Here is a 25,792-nt window from a genome sequence, read left to right as displayed (position 1 = left end):
TATCTCTGAACATGTTTGTGGGACTGTAGAACTGCCTACGAAATTATGTCGATGGAACTCTAGCTCCAGTGTCTACAGGAGCTGCGACAAGCACGGTGCTTCAGCCAGCGCGGGAACGATAGGTATAGTACATGAGTTCGGCTAAGCTCCATACTTCTGGCGTCAAAATACTTTGCGACTTTCGCAAATTATTCGTGTTCAAGAAAATGCACACGAGCAGCTTGTCTAAACTCACTTATCGCGAAGATGAGAGAAATTCTTGCAATAATTATTATTATCATATGGCAGCTGAAACGTTGTAGCGGTAGAGCTGCCTCTAATAATTCTTTGTAAAAAGCTCAATTCACTGGTGCAGAACGGCGCTGCATACATTTATGGCCATGCCCAGGTGTCACGGCGGTTTTCATCGTTCCGAGCTGTGCGTCACTTCCGGCCAGTGGCAAAGGCGGCGTTTCCTTTAGTTTCGTAATCAAAAACGTCTATTCTTTTGAAAACCTTTTGCGACGAATCGGCTCGGCATTTAAAGGCTTTGAATTTCGCACTGAGGCCGCTTTTTTATATCTGCATTACCTAAACTATCGGCCCATCACGTGTTCCAAAATTTTGTTGCAGTCGACCTTCGACCAACGTAAGTTGTGACAGCGACTCATACCTCGGTTGTAGGGCGACGTGGCGGGTGGGCATGGAGCCGAGTTGAGCATGACCGGCTGCAGGCCACCGGTTGTGGCGCATATCATGTCCACCTGATGCTGCTGCTGCTGCTGTTGGTGGTGTTGGTGTTGCTGGTCGGCCAGCGAGGATGGGACACACAGTTCCACGGACGATGCGGATCCGTCGGGCCCGGAATTCGCCCGCTGCGATTGTTGCTGCTGCTGCTGCTGGCTCTGCTGGGATTGGCTGCTTGCCCTGCGCAGTTACCGGCATGCGTGCAGGTTGGCAACTCACAAAAATGTAATGTTTTGCTTAGGATTCACTTCGACTCAAGACTGACCGAATGGAATGGAAAAACTTTATTTCTCTATATCTCAGAGAGATTGGCGGTGTGCCGGTGTCTTCATGTTTTGAGTCCTGGCCGCTTCACAAGGTCGGCGCCCCTATTCCAGGGCACCGCTGAGTCTTGCTGCGTCGCAGGCGTGCTGCACAATTGCCCGTTGGGCTGCGAGCTCGCTGCTGGTGAGCAGACCCTCCCATTGTTCCGCACTTGAGTTATTTGCTTTATGGAATGCGAAAATTATACTGAGCCACTTAGACGCTTCAAGCTCACGGAAAATCATACTCGGAAGGGCTGGCTCCGACTTAACGAGAGTTATAATCCTGCAAGGCTCACTCGAACTCAAACTCGTGGGTTGGTCTCGACCTGAGCTAGTGTGGGCGAAGACGACTTATTAGTTTTCCGTCCTATGCAGGTACGTGGTGGCAAGTTGTGCTGCAGCTCAACAGGAAGAAAACGAAAATGGCTAGTCGTGCGACAATTTTCTCCGGCCACCGGGTACATTTTTGTCGTTGACGCCATAGCATCGTGCAGGTCAGAGGTGGGTCGGCAACGTTGTGCCACACATTGACAACGCGGGCCGATCGCACAGGGCAGCGTAATCAAACGCCTGGATAGGTCGACCTTGATTTCATTACCAGCGTATCCGGATTGATACCGAATGTGTATCTTCGGAAGCGTTTCACAGCGATAGCGTTATGTAGGCCAAATGTAGATATTCGCAGTGCATAGATTATAATGTGATGACTCAGAGACGACCCTAAGTTATAGAGAAGTCGCGCGGATGTCGAAGGATAATGATCGCGTGATAGGATCTCACGTTATCGCATTACAACCACCCCACTGAAGCATGAATCTGTTAGTTTTCTTATCGGCCACTTGCGCTGCGATAGACAACGCGCTCCGCCTGCATGAGCCCATGCATTGGATGATCTAATTCACCCAACTTTGCCCGCCGGATGCTTCGTCTTGCCCAGCCAAACCAGGCGCGACCTTGACTCTGCGTTTTACGAAGACACCGTAGCCTGATTTAATTCGACTTTTTTTTTTGGCTTCGTGACTTTTGCATTTGTGGCACATGTTGACTTGTCAGCCTTCGACAAATTAACTTATGGCACATTACAGTAGTCGAAATGTTCCGACGAGCATGAGATTATAGGGGCACATGCGGTATTATGATAGCGTGTCATAGTATGATATCCTTAGTGCACTGTTATTATGTTGACTTTATTGGAGTTTTAATGCAAACACATGTCTTGGCGCATATGTGTTACCACGTCGCTCAAATAAATTTCGCTCACAAAAAGTTCTTAGATGCGTTTCGGGAATTCAGGGGAACGATAGGATATCGTTGTTCGAAACGTTCAATTTGTGTTCAATTTCATCTCACGCGATTGGCCAAGCCTGCGCCGAGTCGACACAGATGCAGCGCCATTAACATGTGAGTTAGGAGTATACTTCGTGAATGACGATGCCTTTTGAGAACAGCGGTAGTTTTGATGCACAATATTCCTGTCTGTAACCATATCAAAGAAGAAAAAGAAAACTGGAGGACGCTTAAGCTTCGCCTTCAAGAGTGGAACGCGACAGCGTTCCCATCGACCCGCCAAGAGATGTGAGACAATGGGCTTCGGCGCAGCGACTACGCGCCCCGCATCGGACGCGGTGAGCGTCGAGCAACGCAGCGTTCGGCGCGGCAACGAAATGTGCGCCTGAGCAGGCGACGCACGCCTGAGCCTTAGAAGAGCTCGTTTCTAAGGCAACACCGCGTTCACTAGAGGCGCGTTTGTACCGCTTTGAAGCATGGAACTCGTGGCTCAGTGGTAGCGCCTCCGTCTCACACTCCGGAGACCCTGGTTCGATTCCCACCCAGCCCATCTTGCAAGTTGTTTTTTATTCATGAAGGGCCTGCTGGGATTTATCGCTCATGGCCAACGCCGCCGACGCCGACACCGACGCCGACGACACCGGCTTTTCTGCGACACGAGCTCCTTAACGCTATCGCGTTAAAAATGCGGCTGTCCTCTCTCACCTGGACGATGACGCCTGCGAAGCTGACGAGGATCGCCCTTTGGACCTCTGTTGTCCCTGCTGTTGTTGCTGCGGCGCTTGCGGGGGTGGCGGTTCGAATCCCTTCAGCGGTTTCCGGCGGCGCGGTTGGTACTTGTAGTCCGGGTGGTCCTTTTTGTGCTTGCATCGAAGCCGCTCGGCCTCCTCCATGAACGGTCGTTTCTCGTCATCCCCGAGGACCCTGCCGCAGGGGGCAAGATAACGAAGCGTAATACCGCTGTCAATATTTCTATGAGGAAGTAGAGTCAACACAAGAGAGAGAGGGATGGAGGGATGGTAAAGGCATTTAGATTAACCACACACTGCCCAACCTGCAAGGCTACACGTGAGAGAGGATGGGGAAGTGAAAGAGAGAAGAACAAAGTTAATTGTAAACGAACATTGGAAAACCCAGTGTTTCTGCTGTACAGCATTTCCGACCGACAACAAATTTTTATCGTTGTCACTGTTTCTTTCCTTTGTTCAGTATATTTTAGTAAAACGGAACGTTTACTGGTCAGAATGGCCAGTCTTGCAGTGGTAACACGGAAAACGTCGTGGAACGCATTTTTTTTTTCTTTATCAGAATTTTTCGACATGCTGTCGAATTCGTGTTTGTGAAGTCGTATAGGCTTGAAACAGGATGGAAGCCATGATAGGTGAGCGCAATAGCGCTTCCACGCTGGCGCTGGTGGGAAGCAGACAAGTGGGGTCCTATACTTGTAAGGATCTTATATTTCGTTTATTCAGCAAATGTTCGTACGATCCCATTTTGTATCTCACAGGGAGAGCACAGAATTCGAGGTACCGCACTCGCAAACTCGCACGCATACAAAGGCTACTCACGTGCACCCTCATGCATACATACAGGAACGCCAAGACTCGCCATAATTCTTGCCGCATGCTATTACCGCTGCTTGTAGGCGTGAATCTTTTCAAAGATCATGATACGCATGGCATAAAGTGCAAACGCCTGTATATAAGAAAAAGGCTGTGGTCTTAAACAATGCGTATGGTGCATTTGGGAGAGAAATTTGAATTCTACTGATTGTCGTAAGAGAAATTTTCATTTCAAGGCCTCGGATGTTTTACAAAATATTTTCGAAAACTAGTAAATTTAGAAGAAAGAGAACTGAACTAGGGTCTGTATCCAAGCTATAGTTGATAGGGCGGCATCTTAAGGAAGGCAAAGCGCAAAGAAAACATGGACAGCGGAAAAAATGAGGACATAAAGAGCGCCGTATAGTAAAAAGAACTGAATAACAAAGTTTACACATTCATAATTAGGCAACGAAAGGCAGATATCGAACTGAGGACGGCATCTGGTAAACGGCATCTGTTATAGAGTACGTAAAGCATACAGATGCCGTACATCAGCTTGCACTGTAGGTGAAATCGTTACAATATTTACAAGGGCTTCACAAAAATCTAAAAGAGAACCGACTTTTGGGCGAGTTTGTTAAACATAGCGGATCGCGGTCAAGCGCACACAAACAGGGACAGAGTGAGGAGTATAGACAACACAAGCGCTTACTTCCAAATGATCGTGTATTTACAAAATTGCATCATTCCTGACGTCACAAGACCGAAATGCAGACATCAGGTGGCCATGCTCAGAAACTTAGTTCCTTTGGACGACAGAAAAACCAAAGGTGCGCTGACACACGACACACCCTCCTCTTTCTTGTTCTGGAAAGGATTAGTCATTTGGTAAAGTTTCCCTAGATTCTCAGGGGCGGAAAGCACTATTCTGATATTGCTCTCCACCTCGACAGTGCTTTCCGCCGCTGCGAAGCTGTGGAAACTTTGTCAAATGACTAATGCTTTCCCGAAAAAGAAGGAGCCGTGCACTGTCAAACATCGTTATCCTTTTGTAACATGTGTGTCTGGCGTGGTATATGAAGTTCCCTTATCGTGTGTTTCCAGCTATATCGGTCAGATTGGAAGGTGTCTGAATGAAATACTTCTAGAACACAGGAGGAAGGTGGGGAATTGCCGCGATGGCAATCTTTCCGTGCATTATCATCAGTGTGGAATAATTAACAAAGAGCCGTGAAAACCATTGTTTGACGTGTGTAAGATCGCAACCAAAAATAAGAACCAGAATGTTATGGAAGTAATTGAAGCAGATCGCATTAGTAAGGCGGGTGTGTCGTGTGTCAGCACACCTGTTTTTCTGTCGTCCAAAGAAACTAAGTTTCTGAGCATGGCCACCTGATGTCGGCATTTCGATCTTGTGACGTCATGAAGGAAAGTGTTATATGATGAAATTTTGTAAATGCACGATCAGTCGGAATTATGACCTTGTGTTGTCCACCCCACTCTCTGTCCTTGTTTGTGCGCGCTTGACCGTGATCTACAAAAGTCCTACATGTAAATTAGTGGTATATTTCAAGATGGTCTATATGACATTAATTGTGTCCGCTCCCAACAAGTGCAACGCACCGAAGAGCGGTACCTTTTCCTATTGTTATTTCCGAGTTACAGGGTTCTGAAGATCATCCTTCAGTTCTTGTACACTAAGCAATTTTCAAGAATATTTCTCAAAATTATAGGGAGTGCATGGAAAATCCCCTTCTATAACAGTTGCTTCATTCAACTTATTCTTTTAAGCGTAATGAGTGTGCGTGAGTAAAAGTACTCCCCACTCGAGCTGTTCCTTTCGCTCATTCCCTCCTGCGCCCACAAAGCTCAGGGTCCAATGAACGTGCAGCTCAATTCCTTTGCTCCACCCGCCGCGGTTGCTCAGTAGCTATGGTCTTGTGTTGCTAAGCACGAGGTCGCGGGATCGAATCGCGGCCACGGCGGGCGCGTTTCGACGGGGGCGAAAACATCCGTGTACTTAGATTTAGCTGCACGTTAAAGAATCTCAGGTGGTCCAAATATCCGGGAACCCCCACTACGGCGTGCCTCATGATCAGATCGTGGTTTTGTCACGTAAAATCCAATAATTTAATTTTTAAAATTTAATTACTTGGCTCCGCAGTAATGTCATTTCTTCGTGGATGACGGTAGCCAATCATGTGCGTGTGTGTCGATCTCGCGTAATTCTCGCGACGTTCGAGCTGACTATTTCTGGCTGCTATAACATGGCTTGACAAATCGCTTGTAGCTCTGCACCTATAGCATCTGACGGTGCGGCAAGAATGGCCGCTCCCGTCACTGTTTAACCAGGCAGCGTTGACATCATTCCGCGAGACTGCATGTCGTAACCGTCGAAATGCGTTCAGCTTGTTTGGCGTGAATGATGACTCTGCGGTAGCGGGTTACGTGCCTCCGACTTTGTATATCGTCCTCCATGTTGGTCGGAAAGGAATGGCCGATGGCCACCATCCCGGGCAGCAATGGCACCGAAGGCGTCTAGAAGACGAGCTTGTGGATTTCGGTCGACGTGGGTGAGTGTGCTTCGGACGGAAGACATAGCAGCTAGCCGCAGTGGCTGGGCCGTCGTTCTTCAAGTGTGTTAATATGTGCCTCCAAGTAAAGCACGTGGTTTGGAGCATTACTTCGGCCAACCATAAGCTATAGGTTCACTTTGACGGTTAGCTGGGCTTCGAGGCGGCAACCCGTCGTTATCGTGGTTCGCATGTATAAGGGAAGCCGTATAAGATTTGACCAGAATGTGATCAGATTTTTCGTCATTATGACGAGGATGTGTTCTCTGATGTCACTGCTCACGATTGGTGATTACTCGGGAGCAAGCGACCCAATGTTTCCCAATGCAACGTGGTGCCGTTGTTCGTGCATTATGTAGTGACTTCTAAAATGTAGAGGTCATATACTTAATCAGTCATGTTCTCTTAAACTTGAGGCACATCTAATATGGTTGCTGTCCGTTCCCTCACTTCTTTCTTATTGCGATAGGCATTCACACTCTAGGCGCGTTTCCGTCGTCGCTGTCGCCGTGATGTTCTGTATAATGTCTAAGCGCGATAACATCGTCGCCGCGCGTCGTACGAGGTATGCGCGCGTGAAAGCGTGCGAAGGTGACTCGACGATGGTGGCTCCGTCTCGCACGTGCAGGAAAGGAAAGTGGGGAGGGTAGCGCGCCTAAAGCCCCTTAAACTTCGTAAAGTAGTGCCACGCTTTGAAGAATGCCGCCTCCTCCTCGCGCGCTCTGGCCGAGGCCGACGCCGTGTCGCTATTGGCCTAATAGCATCACGTGGGCTCTCGCGCCGCGCATCAGCGCCATTTTTGCTCGAGAAGCGTCTACGGAGTGACGAGGAGCGTGGGTTGGCGCCGTTGCTACGCTCGAGCACTGTAGGCGGCGCCACGGTCGAGGAGGGAGCGTGAAAGAGAGGAGGAACGAGGAGGAGTGAAGGCGGAGGAGGAGAGTGTCACTACTGTACGAAGTTTAAGGGGCTTTAAGCGCGCCGTCTTCCATCGCACGTAAGGCACTGGGGTGCCGTGGAGGGAGGGGGAGGGGGGTGCGTTCTACTACGGCGGCGGCTGCGCGTGGCGTACCCGCGCGGCCCCTATGTCGAAAGCGATCTGCGATAGGGACAGTGCGCCAAGTGCTGATAGCCTCGTGTGCGCTGTGTTCTCGCCGCTTAGTTGGCGTTGAAGCGAACGACAGCGCGAAGGTTGATTCTCTCGCTGCCGCTTCCACGCCTCTTCACTCCGGCGTTTTGAACAGCGAGTTTCGCGGTCATCGAGTGAGATGTGTTCATCATCATCATCATCATTTATTTACCCTTAAAGGCCCTTGGCTTACGGCATTACATAAGGGGGGGGAGCAGTCGTTACATATGCAATGGTCGGTAACAACAAAAAGCAATACAAAGTGCAGGATTCATGTTCAACATTGACATCATTTAGTAGCATCAACGCTAAGATAGACACAGCTGCTCAAGAACAACTTGGAAACAAAACAAAACACGCATACACATTCAAAAAACACGGCAAAATAACTGAGCTCTTGAAATGTGCTGTTAATAAGTGCCTGAATTTATTAGGTTCTATTTCAGAAACTATGGAATCGGGTGAGTCATTCCACAATGTAATGGAGCTAGGTAAAAAAGATTTATTAAATGAGTTTGTGGAGCCATATGTATGCGCTGCAAACTTAAGGAGTTGAAAAGACGGCGTGAGGTGCGAAGCGGCGGGTGTAATACTGTTTGCTTGTGCGCGCGTGACACCATGCTTGTTAGTGTAGTTAGTGAGCGAATATTTACAAGTTTACACGGCAGGTAAAAGAACTATTTTTACTTTTCATAACAGTCTACGAATTTGCTGTCGCAATCGATGCTTCGCCTTTCCGGCAAAACTGCAACTTTTTGGACCAAGAACGAACAGCGCATGGACGGGACGAAGTGAGAACGACAGACAAGGCGCTGAACTAAAACCCTTGTCTGTCTCCTCACTTCGTCCCGTTCAAGCAATGTTTGTTTCCTTCCCGATGACGTACCAACCAACCCAGACCAGCACATTACTTCATTTTTTGGACAAATTACTGTAACTTAGATGGCGCGAGAGAGAGAGAGTGTGTAAGTGTGAAGAGGTGACGCGGCACTGTATACCGAGACCTGCACGGTTGGATAGCATCTTGCGGCTGACTATGCAGCCCTCCCTTGACCGATACTGAGTTTGCCTAAGTGCAGTGAGTCAAGCAGCTGGTCTATTTTTACGAGACTATACTTGAGGTGATCCATGGCTGTATTAAACAAATGAACAACACTGAGCCTTGCTGAAGGTTCTGCTGGATATAGAAATTAAGATACAATATATAGAACGGGCAAGAGAGAGCAGAAACAGGAGTCGAGGCTAACCCAGTTTTATTGGACTCACAGAAACGATCAGCGGATTGCCGCGGTGACTTCGCGTAGTCCTGTAAAAAAGATATTAAAGAAAAAGCTAACACGTTACTTATGCTACATCTGAGAGGGATGCATGCTCTAGCACTGTGCAGTTGCCAACTGGAGGGTTTATTTCCGTAAGAAGATTCCGATACGGGAGGTGGCCTCAATTTCGTAGAACATACGTGGAGGTAATATTTGGGTGAAGCGGTCAATTCGCTCCAACTCCACTCCACGCGTGTCCTCGTCCCTGCTCTCCTCCTCCCGTTGGCGGGCGCCTCTCCACCAACCGGCGTTTCCACAAACCACAACCACGCCGACGGCCGATCGTACAGTCGCGATAAAAACAAGGTGAACGCGCGAGCATCGACCGGCGGGCCTTCCAAGCAGCATAGCGGCCGATTTCGGAACTGCGAAGATTAAAAATTGCGCTGCCTTCTTCCCCTATTATGCTCTTCCAGGCTGCAACCATCACCCCCGAGACCAACTCGCCACGCTTTTGTGTTTGTTTCCCTTTCACGGCAATGATCTGTGTGCGCCGCTTCCTCAAGCATGTCTTGGCTAACAATGACGCCTCTGTGCAAAGGCTCATAACGCAATCGAAATGAATTCGCAGGTTATGCCGTGAACGGTGACCGGAGTGACAGCTTTTCGGGGAACACCAAAAGAGAGAGAGGGGAGCTATCTGATGTTTCCCTCTCGACCGACGGTGATGACGTAACGTGGCGCTACTCCTAGTTTTGGTCGCTGCTCGAGCGATCACTTTCAAATTGATCGCGACTGTACATGTTCTGCAGGGTGCTGCGTGTGCTTTATCAGAAAAAGAAATTTGCTTTTTGCAAGATAGAGTATAGTATTTGCCGTGTAACAGCGTTCGGCATTCCCATTCTGGGCAGAACGTATAATAGAAAGAAAAGTAACAGGCGCTCTTCGAATAAAAGATTGAGGGGTGATTTCGCGGCTAAATGGGAGAGAAATGCGTTCGTTACCCGCACCTCGGTGAGGTGCCGGATGTATGGTGTGAAGCGCGTTCACCCCATTGCAAGGTGTTGTCCAGGAGCTCACTCGACACGCGTCCTGCCTCTTCGAGGAGCGAAGGCGAAGTTCGACTGACGGCAGTCCGGAGCAGACCACAGTCAGTGGCACTGTATATATATATATATATATATATATGATCGAGAAGAAAGGGGGTTAACCAAGGAGCCCGATTTCTATTAGTCAGATCATGAGAAGCCAAAAAACACTGACACCAAGGACAACATAGGGGAAATTACTTGTGCTTAATAAATGAAATAAAGAAACGATAGATTAATGGAAATTAAACCACACCTCGCGAAATGCGAAGGTTGTGGTTTCGGTTCCCACCTGCGGCGAGTTGTTTTTCCATCTACTATAATTTCCATTAAGCTATCGTTTCTTTATTTCATTTATTAAGCACAAGTAATTTCCCCTATGTTGTCCTTGGTGTCAGTGTTTGTTGGCTTCTTATGATATGACTAATATATATATATATATATATATATATATATATATATATATATATATATATATATATATATATATATATATATATATATATATATATATATATATATATATATATATATATATATATATATATATATATATATACACGCACGTAATCATATCTTAAGATGCCAACAAGCAAAGACACCAACGATAACACAGGGGAAATAGTACTTACTAAATGAAATAAAGAAATTGGGAAATAATGAAAGTGGATAAAAGAACAACTTGCCGCAGGTGAGGAAGCGGGTCACGCGGTAGAGATCAGTTTCACTGTACATATATATATAGTGCAACTGATCTCAACCACGTGACCCGCTTCGTACACTTCGCACATATAGAATTTTTTTTTCCGACTTTGACACTCCCGATTCGAACGCAACAAAATTCGGTTGGCGCCTTTTCCGTGGTCGTTCTTTCTCTGCGCGTCCTTGTTCAGTAGCAGCGCTATTTCAGCTTTGTAATGAAGACGAGCCAAATAGCCCTCGCCAAGGCGTTGCTGAATATGACGATACTGAACTCGTGTGCGATAACCCGTAGAGTTTTCTATATAAAATGAAACTAAGGCTATTTAATTTCTGAACGAAACTGCGTTTACGCAGGAGCTGAGGCCACCGAGTGCCAACGGAACTGTGGTAGTATATAGTCACAAATAGATTTCCAAGTACTATATGACATCGAAATGTTTATTACACGTGAAATAAGAGTATACGATTAGAGAGCATGCGCACGAGAAGGCAAAATAACATATGCAGTCGCACCGAAATGGGGTGGCCTAAGTGCAGTCGCTGTTTTACGGAGAAATGTGGCACAGCACCCACTACCGGCCACAGCATCTAAACCTTCAGAGGCCAAAAAGCACTCGGGCCACACCACGTGCTACGAACGCTTCGGTTCGACTAAAGAAACGGGTGACAAAACCATAGAAAGCTGTTCGTTTTCTAAACGGCAGAAAAAGCGAAAGAAATGAATCCAGTTTCTTAAAGGAATGATGCGCGCCTGAAGGCAGCATGTTTGCCGCAGCGAGCATGTTTATGGTGGCGTTTGCCGTTGCGTTGCACTTCGCTGCGTAATCCGCGAAACGGAGGCGTGAGAGAGAATCCGGGAGAAAAAAAAAACTACGTTTCGGCGGTAACCGAGAACTGTGACGCGAATGCCCTGAATGTGCTGCGGCTCCGCCGTAAAATACAGGGCGTTCAAAGTTAAGCTGTATGGTTTTCTTAAAATTGGACGCTGGTAGGCACGCGAAGACCATCCGTGCAAATAAGTTATGTGGCCAGGGGGACACAAAGCGAGATGATAATTATCGCTGTCAGCACCCCAAAAAAAAAACTGAATTATTAACTCTTTTTGTTGACTGCAGTAAGTAGGTATGTTTGTATTGAAAAGTTAGAGTCAGTCGTGTTTCTGCTCAGTATCAGTTGGAGGAATTGTTCTAACGTGTCTGTGCTCCGAGATATCCGACTCCAAATTTTAATTGTCGTTCGCATAATTACGCATGCAAGAAAGAGAGTGAGGATCAGCGCAAAGCTCCTCCCTGATGTGACGCGGCTGTTGCGTGCGGCAGTTTGTCTGACAACTGGGCGGAGGCATTGGCAAAGATTATTACCGTCCCCCTTCCCTTCTCGCTGGCGAAATAAAAAATCGAAGAACCTGTAACCGCTGTCGTAACACGACACCGCGCAGACTGCAACGATGGCGGCAGCTGCCATGCCGATATACTAATGGCGTGAGTGGAGAAGCCGGAGGGCAGTGCGCGTGCGCAATGGTGACTGGGCGAGTGGGCGTGGTCCTTGCCTGGGCTACGCGAATAAAATGACTGCTGATTTCCGAGTATTGTAAGTTTTATTGAAATCAAGAGCAACAACTGCACGGCACACCACGCTGTCATATCTTGATTTCGCCAGCCGAGAGGGGAAGGGGAACAGTTATCATCTTTGCCTATGCCTCCGCCCCGTTGTCAGACTAAACGCCGCACGCAACAGCTGCGTCACATCAGGGAGGAGCTTTGTGCCGATGCACCCTCTCTTGCATGCGTAGTCATGCGAAGGACAACTGAAATTTGAAGCCGGATATCTCGGAACAGAGACACGTTAGAAGAACTCTTCCAACTGATACTGTGTAGAAACACGCCTGCCTCTAACTTTTCGATACAAACGTACCCACGTACTGCAGACAACGAAAAGCTAATTATTCAATTTTAGTTAATTTGGCTGCTTACAGCGATGATTATCATCTCACTTTGTTTCCCCCTGGCCACATAACATATTTGCACAGGTGGTCTTTCCGTATTTACACGTTCTTTCCGTCTTCACTTCCCCTCTCCCTTCCTCTAGTGCAGGGTAGCAAACCGGAGGTTTTAACTCTGGTTAACCTCCCTGCCTTTCTCTCATTTGCATCCCCCTCTCTCTCTCTGGACCGGTGGTCCTCGCGTGCCTCCAAGTGCCTAATCTTAAGAAAACCGTAAAGCATAAATTTTAATACCCGGTATAATAATGAGGGGTAGTACGTGCGTGTATGTCAAATGGTCGTCCTTTTTGGTTGCTTCAAACTGGTTTGTGATTTGGCAGGTTGACAACATTAAACAAAATGCGTCGCTTAGAAGCGCTACCATTCAGTTTCAGTTTAATTTTATGTAAACGAACAATCCGTACATTACAAAGCGTTTACAGACGAAAATCCCAAAGTCAAGGTCCGCAACGACACCATCGGTCAGTAGTAGAAGTGGGGAAGCGTACGAAAGTAGCAACAAGAAGTATGTAATGCAACTCAATGATAAAATACATAGGCAACAAGCTAATACACGCAGATACCGAAAAATAAAAGAAACAACGCATATATAGTTAGTTATGTAGGTAGTATAATCCTTAAGCCGATGTTCAAATCAACATAAAAGGACGAAGAACTTTTGGGAAAATATGGCAGACAATTTCACTGTTTTATGGCAGTGAATGTGGTTCTCATCTTATCATAATTAGGGCGAACCCTAGGCAATGGAAAGTTGAATATACAAGCAAACCTAACACAATTAGAATTAGCTAGAAACACGGAATGAGTAAATTCGCGTGAAGTTTTTAAGTAGCCCATATAGAACAATATAGAGAGATGACAGCTAATCAATTTAGTCACAGAAAGGATGCCGTGCGTGTGAAGTAACGCTTCAGGATTCGAGTAATAAATCGCCGTTAGTAAGAATGTGAATTGCTTGAGTTTGTAAGTGTTGGATATGTGACAGATGACAGCAACATTTTCCCAAGACACAATATCATAAGAAATGTGGCTGGGGAGGAAAGCAAAGTGCAGTGTCTAACAGCGCGTATCTGGAGAAATGCGCTCTCGATTGAATGTGTAGACCCTGATGCCGAATGCTACCTCATGCTTGATGAAGTACTAGATATGAAGTTCACAAGGGGTGGCTTGGCGCGCTAGTTGGTAAAGCGTCTTAAAGGGTTAAAAGCGCACGCAGACGGGAACCGAGTGAACAAATAAAATCTATAGTTAGCGCTGTGTCCTGTTGTCCTTAACTTTGTCCCCGTCTGTATGCGCTGTCAACCTTTCATGAAGTATGTATATGGTGAGAAAACCTTACGTTATTGTCTAATTTAATTCCCAAGAACGATGCGCAGTATCAGACATGAATGGTATGACCATCAAATTTATCCTAAGGGAAAAGGGTAGCATTGTTTGAACAGACAGAAAAAAGAATATCATGAGTTGCATTACTACAATTAAACGCTTAGAATTGCACCACTCAACCGCTTTTGCAAGCTCTATCTTTAGTTTAAGGACTAAGGTTTCTAAAGACTTGTCAGACAATGGGATAACAGGGCCATGAGCGTGCAGGATGCAATCACTAAAACTAAATTACTCAGGTATATCATAAATATATTGTAAATACAAAATAATAAAGGTCCTATTATTGAACCCTGTAGTGTACCTTGATTAAACAATGTTAATGCCAATGTAAGTACTTCCAATACAAGCTGTTTGTTCTCTGCTAAGCAGGTAGCTTATCAAAATTTTTAGTACGGGACCGGCACTTGTGGCTTGGAAAAGAGAATGCTATGACTAATAGCATCAAGTGCTTCATCAGAATCTAGAAAAAATAAACCGAACCACAAAGCGACCAAGATCAAAAGATAGACGAATGTAGTAGGTTAATAGTAATAAGAGCAATTTAGTCGAACTGTCAGTGCAAAAAAAAAAGAAACAAACAAACTGGGAAGAAGGTAAAAGATTTAGCTTGCCTGTATAACTGTATGCACTTACAAAATAATTTCTCAACAATTTTGCTAATTGAGGAGAAAAATTTGGAGGACGCTTAAGATTCGCATTTATGAGTGGAACTGGATAGCGTCCAAAGATCTGTGACTGCTTCTCATGCTTCCCGGCAACTGCAGCTTATGTAACCGTAATGTTTACAGGGAAGCGCTCCCGGTGAACGGTGCACACGAAGGCGAGCTTTCTGGTCGAAAGGCGGCCTCTTGCATGGGCCATGGTGGGTGGGTGGGTGGGTGGATGGATGGATGGATGGATGGATGGATGGATGGATGGATGGATGGATGGATGGATGGATGGATGGATGGATGGATGGATGGATGGATGGATTGATGGATTGATGGATTGATGGATGGATTGATGGATGGATTGATGGATGGATGGATGGATGGATGGATGGATGGATGGATGGATGGATGGATGGACGGATGGATGGACGGATGGACGGATGGATGGATTGGTGCGGTGGGTTGCGCCACCAAGCCCTTGCTATTATACTGTCTAATGTCCTAGCTAGGTTAAAAAAAGAAAAAGAAAAAAAAAACACGTTGCATTGCCATAACCAGATTTTCTGACCCCTATTGTGAATTTTCTTTTTTAACGCCTCCGTTTCTAGGCGTTTCCCTATTTTTCTTCCACCAATCTTCCAATCGCCTCTTACTAATCTCTACTGCGCACATGTTTGATTTCCCCCTGCCAGTGGTGGTTAGGCCAGTGGTGCCTAACTTGACCACTGGGCAGATGTTTTCAAATTCGAATAAAACATGCTCCATCGTTTCCCTAGCTTTACCGCAGCAAGCACATGCTTCTTCTTCCCTCTTATATCTCGCTTTATAGGTGCGTATTATAAGGCATCCTGATCTCGCTTCGAAAAGTCATGAGCTTTCCTTTGAGTTATCATAAATTGTTTTTTTTCTTGATTTCGTTTTTGTTCCTCTTAAGTAGTTACTCATGGCAGCTTTCTTTTCCATTGCCACCACCCATGCGATTATTTCAGCCTCTCTGACTTTCCGCTTGACGTTCTCTGTTGCTGTGTTGCTCACCCTACAGGCCGCATACTTGCTCGTAAGCTTCCTAGTTGTTTTCCTCCATTGTGAATCAATATTTTTGCTGTACAGATACCTCAACACCCTCCCAGACCATTTACTTTCTTCCATATTCCCCAGTAGTTCTTCATAATCAATTTTACTGTTAGATTCCCTCACTTCAAAACTTCTCCACTCCACATTACCCTACACAGCTTCATTCGTAGTCTTCCCGTGAGTGCCCAATGCGAGACGTCCAGCTAACCTTTGGCTGCCATGGAGTCCTGATTGTACACCTGATTTTGAGCAAACAATCTCATTTCCAAATATAGGTCCTGGAACTACAACACCTTCCCAAATACCTCGGAGCACCTTGTACCTATTGTACCCGATAGCGCTCTGTGCTTCCATTATAGCTGCATTTCTCTTCCCCTTTCATGTTATTGTTTTTTTTTTTCCTGTGTTTCCATATATCTATTGCCTTCGTTTATACACATACCAAGCTATTTACATTCTTTTACCCGAGGTATTTCCTGGTCCTGTATTGCCATTGTCGGTTCACTGTTTTCTTTGAATACCATAACACCTGATTTTCTAACGCTAACTTTCAAACCTAAATTCTCGCCTTCTTGTGCACAGATATTAGCCAGACGTTGCAAATCACTTTGCTTCTATGCTAGCAACACTATGTCGTCCGCATAGAATAAACCTGGAAGCTGCTGCTTTACTACTGTACCCACCTGCTAGTCTGAGCGAAAGCCCGATATTACTTCCTTCTAGCGCCCTCGCCATCCTCACTATCTACATAATAAGCAGCAGTGGGGATAAGGGGCACCCCTGCTTCAGTCCCTTGTTGATATCAACTTTCTCCTCGATCCTCATCTCTTCCCATTCAACGCAAACGGTATTTTCTAGGTAAATCTCTCTCAAAACCTGAAACCAATCGTCACCTAAGCGTTCCCCTTTCAGAATATCCCACAAAACGTTGCGGTCTACGTTGTCATATGCTCCTGTAATGTCTAAAAATGCCACATATAACGGTCTGCTTTCCACTCTTGATATTTCAATACACTGAGTAAGAACAAATAAGTTATCATCCAAATGACTATCTACCCTGAAGCCATTCTGAAGTTCTCCCAAAATGCCATTATTCTCTGCCCATGCTTGCAGCTTTAATTTGATTGCCTGCATTGCTAACCTCTATATTACCGATGTAATGGTCAGGGGTCTAAATGAGTGAATTCTTCCTCCCCCTTAGCTTTATTAATTAAAATCATTTTACTTTTTCCCCAACTGTATGCTATTCGTCTATCTTTTAAAGTTTTTCCCAGTGCTTTCACCATAGATTCCTTTCTTTTTTTGGTCCTAGTTCATTTATCAGCCTAACGGGAACCTCGTCTAGCCCTGAGGCTGTGCGCTTAGGAATTTTCTCTTCAGCTTTCTTCCAGTTTAAATTTGTCAGGACCAGCTCCTTTTCCATCTCGTTCTGTTTAAAGCTCTTTTTTTCTTCAAATACAGCCTCGTCACTGACTTGGAAATATTCGGCTCTTATTTGTTGGATGCAATTTAATGCCACTTCCCCTTCCAGTTTGTTTCCATCTTCTTTTAGGATATGCTGTTGTATTGTCGACTTCCTCCTACCTAATAACTTTATGTGGCTCCAACATATTCTAGGTGCGGCCTTCCTTTTCTCACGTATTTGTGACAACTAACGCTCACATTCACCTTTTATCTTTGCTTGCACCCTTATTCGTACGATAGATTTTTTTTTCTCCCGGTATATTTCCCATTTACTGGCTGCTTTATCTTGCGGCAACTGCGCTTTTTTTGCCTGCCTGTGCTCTCGGGATGCTTTCTGTCGTTCGGTGATCGCTTGTATATCCCTGCTCTACCAGTTTTTCGTTTTTTTTTCCTTTCCAACGAACATGTTGTTTCTCGTTCCGTATACCTGTCGTTATTACACTTAGAAGCTCAGTATATTCCCACTCTTTACTTGGCTGTTTGCTAATGCGGTGGAGGCGAGCGCCATCTGGAAGTGTTTGAAAGAAGCGGGCGAGAAGCTCCGTGAACTCCGAGAGATTTAGGTGCTGGAGTGCGCAAATGGCGGACGCCGTCTCCGGTCTAGGCATTGTAGAAGCGCTGGAAAAAGAGTTTGAGTTTTCGCGTAACAGAACTATACTTTCTCGTACATTCAAATTACAATCCGAGAGCTATCATGACTGTAGGTTGTGCATAAGCCGTAGGTTACTATTTTTCTACGTATTTCAGCTTGAGAAATTCAATTGTTTCAGTCAGTTGTTTGCGTCACATGGAAGGCCTGGGGATGCGTGGTTCGAAAATCCTTTTGCCGAAACGACGTTCGACGCGGGACACCGACACCGACAGACGGAGGGCCACGTTGACGAGGAAAGAACAGGAGTTCCTCAGCCACTTTTGTTCCCTTTTGTTCTGCTTCAACATGGCCGAGTGCTTCTAATCTTTCGCCTTCAGTGGCGACAATAACCACTCTCAAATAACACTTCTGCATCGCATTTTCAATTTCATCTTCTTCTATTATACACAATGTCCTTACTAAACCCTGAACTAAGGGCTCCACTCTGCGAGGAAATCGCCCAATCCCGTGACAAATAAATGTTTTCTCTCTCTCTTTTCTCCTATTCATTTCTGTAAAATGCCTGTTTCACAGTGTGTAGTTCTGTACTGAATGTATACATCATCATCATCAGCCTATGTCCACTGCAGGACCAAGGTCTCTCCCCGCGATCTCCAATTGCCCCAGTCCTGCGCCAGCCGATTCCAACTAGCACCCGCAAATTTCCTCATTTCGTCGCATACATACATAGTTTTGTACAAATGATTCCTTTTATGATTCCTTGTACACAGTCTAAATAAACTCTTTTCTAAACAGTAACCCTATAATGCTTGCGCATTGGTAATGCGCACGTTGAGGTGAGTGAATGATCGCGTCCGCAAATACGTGAGAAGGAATAACAAAGAAATTAATATATTACTGGCAGCAATACGCTCCTCGGAAGCAACAGTATACCCGTACAGTACTGCTTTTCGCGCTTCTTCAGAAGAGCTTTTGTCGACGTAAAGATTTCAGGAACGTGTTTTTGGCCTGTCAGCCTTCGTTAGGTTCGCTTTCTCTCTCTCTCTTTTACATCTATCTACCTGGTCTCTCCTGCCGATCACCTCGCATCATCCTTGTCCGACTTCCTGGAATGCCCGTTCCTGTATCTCTCCCTTGCGGTTTGGCTGTCATTATTGTTTTGGAATATAAACCCATCCCGCATGTGTTTCTTCCAGCACACTTCGTACGAAGATGATCGCTCCTGATATCCCTGCTATCGTGAAAAACCATCGCCACAGTGAGCAATTAAAGGCGCGATGCCGAAGTGGGAGAGTTGCAAACGTTGCTTTTAGTTTTCATATTCTCTCTCTTACGTTCTATCCGCTTTGCATGCTCTTTTCTCCTTTGTGCCCTTGATGCGTTTCCACGTAATGACCGCGCTTTCACCTGATCGCGCTCGTCACGTGACCCCCTCATCGGCTTCTGTACCTCATTTCGAGATAACTCTGCCCGTCCCTCTGTAATTTTGAAACCATTCTACGGGCATCGACAAATACTTCAAAAGGGGGGGGGGGGCAAATATTGCAAGGTGAATTCGCAACGGTGACTGAACGGGCATGTCGGCGATGTTGCATCTTTGCTTAGCAAGCAGCTCCACGATCTACGTAGGAAGGGAGCAAGTAAGAGTATGAGCATCGAAAGAGCGCCGACTTAAGTCAGCGTATAACACAGCGCTCTTTCCTGTCACTTCCCTACTTGTCACGTACATACATCGTCGCGCCGCTAACCAAAGCCGCAAAATGAAGATTGTTATTCGAAGCGGAGTCTGTGCATGCATAATGTAAATTAAGTTTTGTCTCACAACGGAGCGAAGTGACCGCACACGATGGCTCTCACAGTCACACGTGAATTAACTTTTTTTTTATTGTATAATCAGGGTTTTATATTCGATGACCATGGGGCTTGTGGCGCAGCTGCGACACGCACTAAGACGCCGTTCGAAACACCGAAGTGGAGCTGTGCAAACACAATGTCGCCATTACAGCTTCAGGCCGGGACTGATTCTGACCCAATTACGCCCGCACTGCTGCTAGAGGCGCTTCCATCGGCGCCGGATTAACTGGTCAGCGGTCGAGATAAATAAGAGACTGTTAGAGTATCGACGGAACATAGCAAGGAAAAGGTTGATAGAACAGGAGTTGTTGCAAGCATAGATAATGGCATAATATAGTGATAGAGGTTTTAAGTACAGCAAAGTTATGATCGAGGTAAAATATGGCAAACGGTTAGCTGGTGGTTAACCTGGTTAGCTGGTAACTGGTTAGCTGGTTAAATCGTTAACTAGTCAGCCGTAGAGATAAATAAGAGACTATTGAGTATCGACGGAAGATAGCAGAGAAAAGGTTGATAGAACAGGAGTTGTTGCAAGCATAGATAATGGCATAATATAGTGATAGAGGTTTTAAGTACAGCAAAGTTATGATCGAGGTAAAATATGGCAAATGGTTAGCTGGTGGTTAACCTGGTTAGCTGGTAACTGGTTAGCTGGTTAAATCGTTAAGTAGTCAGCCGTAGAGATAAATAACAGACTATTGAGTATCGACGGAAGATAGCAGAGAAAAGGTTGATAGAACAGGAGTTGTTGCAAGCATAGATAATGGCATAATATAGTGATAGAGGTTTTAAGTACAGCAAAGTTATGATCGAGGTAAAATATGGCAAATGGTTAGCTGGTGGTTAACCTGGTTAGCTGGTAACTGGTTAGCTGGTTAAATCGTTAACTAGTCAGCCGTAGAGATAAATAACAGACTATTGAGTATCGACGGAAGATAGCAGAGAAAAGGTTGATAGAACAGGAGTTGTTGCAAGCATAGATAATGGCATAATATAGTGATAGAGGTTTTAAGTACAGCAAAGTTATGATCGAGGTAAAATATGGCAAATGGTTAGCTGGTGGTTAACCTGGTTAGCTGGTAACTGGTTAGCTGGTTAAATCGTTAAGTAGTCAGCCGTAGAGATAAATAACAGACTATTGAGTATCGACGGAAGATAGCAGAGAAAAGGTTGATAGAACAGGAGTTGTTGCAAGCATAGATAATGGCATAATATAGTGATAGAGGTTTTAAGTACAGCAAAGTTATGATCGAGGTAAAATATGGCAAATGGTTAGCTGGTGGTTAACCTGGTTAGCTGGTAACTGGTTAGCTGGTTAAATCGTTAACTAGTCAGCCGTAGAGATAAATAACAGACTATTGAGTATCGACGGAAGATAGCAGAGAAAAGGTTGATAGAATAGGAGTTGTTGCAAGCATAGATAATGGCATAATATAGTGATAGAGGTTTTAAGTACAGGAAAGTTATGATCGAGGGCACATATGGCAAATGGCTAGATGACGCGAAATGTAGTAAAACCTGGTGAAATCAAGTATATAGGCTCGGTAACTATCTATACCCGCCCCGTTTCAAAGGGGATGCCAGTAAGCGTCATTGTCAACGAAGAAGCACAGGGCCCTCATGGTTTAGCGTTCTCTCGTATATGCACGAATTTTATACAAATGGGTTAATCGCTTGCCTTATAAGTACACTTCCGCGCTTTTTTTTTTTAATTAAGAAATAGCACTTGGACCCGAGCTAAAGCTCCCTCTTTAACTCGTGTTTTATAGAATATTTTCTCCACTCCACAGAGGAGAAGATCTTGGGCCCGTGGCCTCGTGTGTCTGCCATGTGCACGGCCTCAAAGGCACCGCTGCGTTTCTTGAGGTGCACCAGCCTGCATGACCGCCTGTGACCGACTCAGCGATGAACGCTTGTGTGTGTAGTAAAGTGGGAGCATCTCTCTTCCTTCTCCTATTTCAATCCCCTTTCCCCAGGGCAGGGTTGCCTGCCGGGCTCGGTCTAGTTAACCCCCCCCCCCCTTTTCCTTATGACTTTTCTTTCTTTCTCTCTTCACCCGACAGTGCACCTCAAGAAAGTCGATCGCAGTGCCTCCCCTCCCCATATAGGCGGTCCCTGTGCTATGATTACACTGCGCGGCAATTACTGAATGGAACATTTTTAACGAGGCACTCTCATCGGCTACTCGAATGCACCATATTTAATAAGCTTTCTCGACTCCCCATTGTTGATGTTGTCGAGGAGGATTAGTGAAGGCCAACTGGTGTGCTCTTCCGCTGAGCGGGAGGCGCAGTGCTCCACTTCACGCTGGAGTTATACTGTGTAGGTTCCCTAAAGGAAGCCATGTATACACTAACTCCACTTTGTGCAGGGCAAAGAAGTGAAACGGACACAGTGGTGAATTCGCTAAGGGTAGGATAGGAAAGAGGAGGAATCAATAGCCGTGTCTCGCCCCATCACCATCGGGAAGCACCGCCTTCACAACGAATGAAGTGTTCACACAATGAAAAAAAAAGAAAGAAATGGAGAAAGTGGGGATGTTAACCGGAGAAGCATTTGGTTGGCAACTCTACGCTAAGGCAGAAGAATATGGATGCATAAAGATTGGACAGAAAGAAAGGGAAAGTGCAGCGACATTCTGCACGCGCCCGGACAACGCCACGCAGTCAAGGGTATGTTCACTAAGGCCAATCGTTTTGACAAAAGCACATGAGTGCTTTCACTGCCTTCTGGGCCTCCTCCCATGAGAGTTGGGGGACGGCTCTCCAGTAACGTCTGCGCGGACAGTGGGCAATCGTTGAGTCAGCTGAATGCGCTGTAGAGCAATCGCATTTGCCAATCAAATTGCAGGACAGTGGCGCAATAAGTGGGCGATGCCCTCCCTGTTCGCATCCAGATACGCAGCACTGTCAAACTATAATGTGTACCTCGCCTTGTGCACCTGTCGTTTGGGCTTTTCATTCCTGCTTAGTTAGCGAATAACATTGGACGGCGCTATGCAGAACGTACCATGAAGCGGAAAGATTGCTAGCATGATCGAGGCCCTTTAAGTGGTGGGGAATCTACGTGACTGAAGGGAACAGGGCTCACTCTGCGTTACTTTGCGTGGTGCAATTGACCATCACTGACATATAACGGCAAGAGCAACGAACCAGCAATGATGGCATGGCCGCGATCAGTAAGGAACTGTAAATATCCCTTGCCGTGCTGGTTCAGCCTATAGAAGTGCCATGGCGCATCTCCGATATTCGAGAGGCAGCAGTAAAGCCGTTAGCGACATGCCAATCACTTTCACAGTACATCGTATAGTGGTCAAGGACACGCTACAGCTTTCTTGCCGATTTAGCGAGAGAGAGAGATAAAGGAAAGGAAAGGATATTAAGTAGTGGAGAGTCCGGTTGGCTACCCTACGCTGGGGGAAGGGAGAAGGGCAATCGACAGAAGGGTGAGAGGGGGAGGGTAAAGGGACGTGCACGGACAGCACTACGGAGTCAAAGGCGCTTGGACAAGCCAGACGTTCTCAGAAAGCACAAAAGGGCTTTCACTACCTTCTGAGATGACGATCAGTGGGGCTGGTGTTCTATAGTATCGTCTGTTCACTCGGAAGACGATAATCTAGTTTGCTGAATGCGTAGTACACAGATTGTCCTTGGGCTTGAATTGAGAACAGCGGCACAATAGGTGGTCAATGTTCTCCTTGCCGCCGCAGACATCACATGATGGACTGTAAGTCATTCCAATTAGTGCTGAATAAGCTTTCGGCAAGGCACCTCTGAACCACAATCTCCAATTAAAAACTGCATAGTAAAGAATAGACTATAAAGTAAGTAAACAAGTAAATAAGTAAGGCTATAACTCAAAGCGATGAGCGACATGCTGATGGCGTTTAGAATACGTTCAACAGTGGCCAGGCCAACGGCTTGACGTCCGTTGAAGTTGGGCCTTGTTGATAAGACAAGTGACATACGGGGACACACAAATGGACATTCACAAGCGTTTGTCATTGCACCTAAACAGTGCCACATAACTTGAACAGTGCTCCTTCACAGTATGTCTGGCGTATAGCTCTTCTTCGCCTGCCAATCGTGAAAGATTTCGCGACAGTAAAATGCTGTATACCTTCCCGGATTTCAGCATCTTCGGGAATCTTTCCTAGCTTTAGTGGTCATCAGCGCGAAGAATGGCATGCTTATATTCGAGTTAATGCAAGGTGCAAGACAAAAGGAAGCACTCACCTCCAGAGCTTGCCGAGGGTCTTGCTGAGCTCCGCGTTGTGCAGGTGCGGGTACTGGTCGGCGAGCTTTCGACGGGCAGCCTGGGCCCACACCATGAACGCGTTCATGGGTCGCTTGACGTGCTGGCGCTTCTTCTCCGAGGTGGTCTGGCGCGTCGTCTTGGCCACGAGGGACCAGTCGTAGCTTTGCAGCACCTTGCTCACGGCCGCCTGGATGCCCGGGTTGTCGTCCAGCGGGTCTATGGACAGTCCCTCGGCACTGTCTCCCGAGCAGCTGTCGTCTTCGTCGTCGAACGGTCTGCTCGACGGGGCCATGGAAGACGACGGCTGGTGGTGATGAGGGCTGTGGTGGTGGTTGTGCCGGTTTCGGCGGCTCGAGCTCGGTTCCATGGTGACCAGCTCGATGACCTTCTTCGGAAAGAAGCTGTCTTCGGAAAAGCCCCCGCCACCGCCGCTGCTTCGCCTCGGTGTTGATGGCATTGTGCTTAGTTTCGTGACGTGGTAGGCGTGACGTAGGTATGGCGTAAGGGCGAGCTTCTGCCTAAGTTCCGTATTATTCTTAATTGTAGAGAATTCGGGTCAACGTTGCGAAGGGCTCGCGGTACGCTTTTATTGGGATGTCTCTTGTTTCGGATGCGTCCTAGAACACTTCCAGAAGATTTGTCTGTCAACGACAGGTTGTGAGCGAGAGGGGACACCTTGTGAAGCCTTCTACCGTAGAACACACCAAAGCGCCGGAAAAAGATAATAGTTGTGAGACTTGTCGTGCCCCTCAGACACTACTAAAGGGCAGATAGATTTTTCATGTCTTCGTTCATTAAAACTCGAGAGGTGATTGATAACTTCTTGAAAGCACTTCAACAACTACCTGCCAGAATGCGCCCTCAGCGAGGCTTCAAATGGGACAACGAGTCCCTTTAGCTGTTCTTCGGGATTCCTGTCCACGTCCGGAAGAACAAGGATTTCTCTCATCTTCCCGCGCCAGAAACGAGAGATGAAAAGAACTCACGCCGCAGAAATAAGCGCTGAAAGGTGTCGAGCTTATACCGAGCGTTCCTGAGATTGCTGGGCAACCTTCACAATCACGCTGAACACGCGGTGACACTGAGGCGTCCACGAGTGAATCGGACACAGCGCGAAACAGGCACACTTCTTTGTCCACGACGTCGGTCGCGGAGCGATGCACGAGGGGGCTGCCTTCTTCAGTGCCAACTCAAGTGAACAAAAGGAGCCGCTGTTTTCATTCGGCGAGTTGATTGATGGCCCTTATATATGCCTTCGTGTCGTGTCGGAGCTGTTCCGGTCACACGTGGTTAAGCCTTCGTCGCACGATCAGGTGTACGTCTGGTTACAGGTACCTTTTGTTCCTCGCTTGTGCGCGACTCAACGGGATCTCTTGGGCAAGGCGACAACGTGCTTGCTTTGCGCACGAATGCAGATAAGACGCGAGATGTTGCACTTAGCACGGACTGACGCTTGCGAAGAAGACTCGCGTTGTTTGTGCTTTAGTCAACAGTGATCTCATAGGGTGAGCGCCACTTCTCTCTCAGTGATCGATGTAACGGGCAAGCTTTTGCAAAGTCAGATATGTTCAGAAACTTTACGTTCGCTGCGTCAGCATTTGAGAGCGCCACCCAAAGATATCTTCATTCTCGACGTTTCTTTTTTTTTTCAGAAGCAGACGAAGATTGGGTTCGCATCTGCGCGAGTCAAAGAATGGAGGCGAACCGTGGGAAGCAAGGTGAGTCACTGTGGTGCTTCAATATCGGTGAGGAGGAGACCGCGGTGAAGCCTTGGGCAATGAAGGAATTTAAGCTTTATGTTTCAGGACCGGCAAGACATCACGGAAGGTTTCAGACTATTCACGTGTTTTGGGGCAACCGTGAATTTTAATCGATGATGCGGCGACGAGCGATCGTTGCAATT

General features: G+C 46.5%; 1 protein-coding gene across 1 annotated transcript in view; it reads right to left on the bottom strand.

Moving 5' to 3' along the window:
• LOC139048826 (transcription factor Sox-10-like) overlaps positions 1-25,546 on the bottom strand; it is a 33,109-nt gene extending 7,563 nt beyond the window's left edge. Inside the window, exons 1-3 of the mRNA XM_070523667.1 lie at positions 23,868-25,546; positions 3,024-3,242; positions 653-906 (exon numbers count right to left, since the gene is read on the bottom strand). Of these exons, the coding sequence (XP_070379768.1) occupies positions 653-906; positions 3,024-3,242; positions 23,868-24,346 (952 nt within the window). The 5' untranslated portion in view covers positions 24,347-25,546. The remainder of the gene's footprint in view (positions 1-652; positions 907-3,023; positions 3,243-23,867) is intronic.
• Positions 25,547-25,792: the final 246 nt, after the last annotated feature.

This window comes from Dermacentor albipictus, chromosome 8 (genome assembly GCF_038994185.2).
Source record: "Dermacentor albipictus isolate Rhodes 1998 colony chromosome 8, USDA_Dalb.pri_finalv2, whole genome shotgun sequence".
In the NCBI taxonomy this organism is placed as follows: Eukaryota; Metazoa; Arthropoda; class Arachnida; order Ixodida; family Ixodidae; genus Dermacentor; species Dermacentor albipictus.
This window is presented reverse-complemented; position numbering and strand designations above follow the sequence as displayed.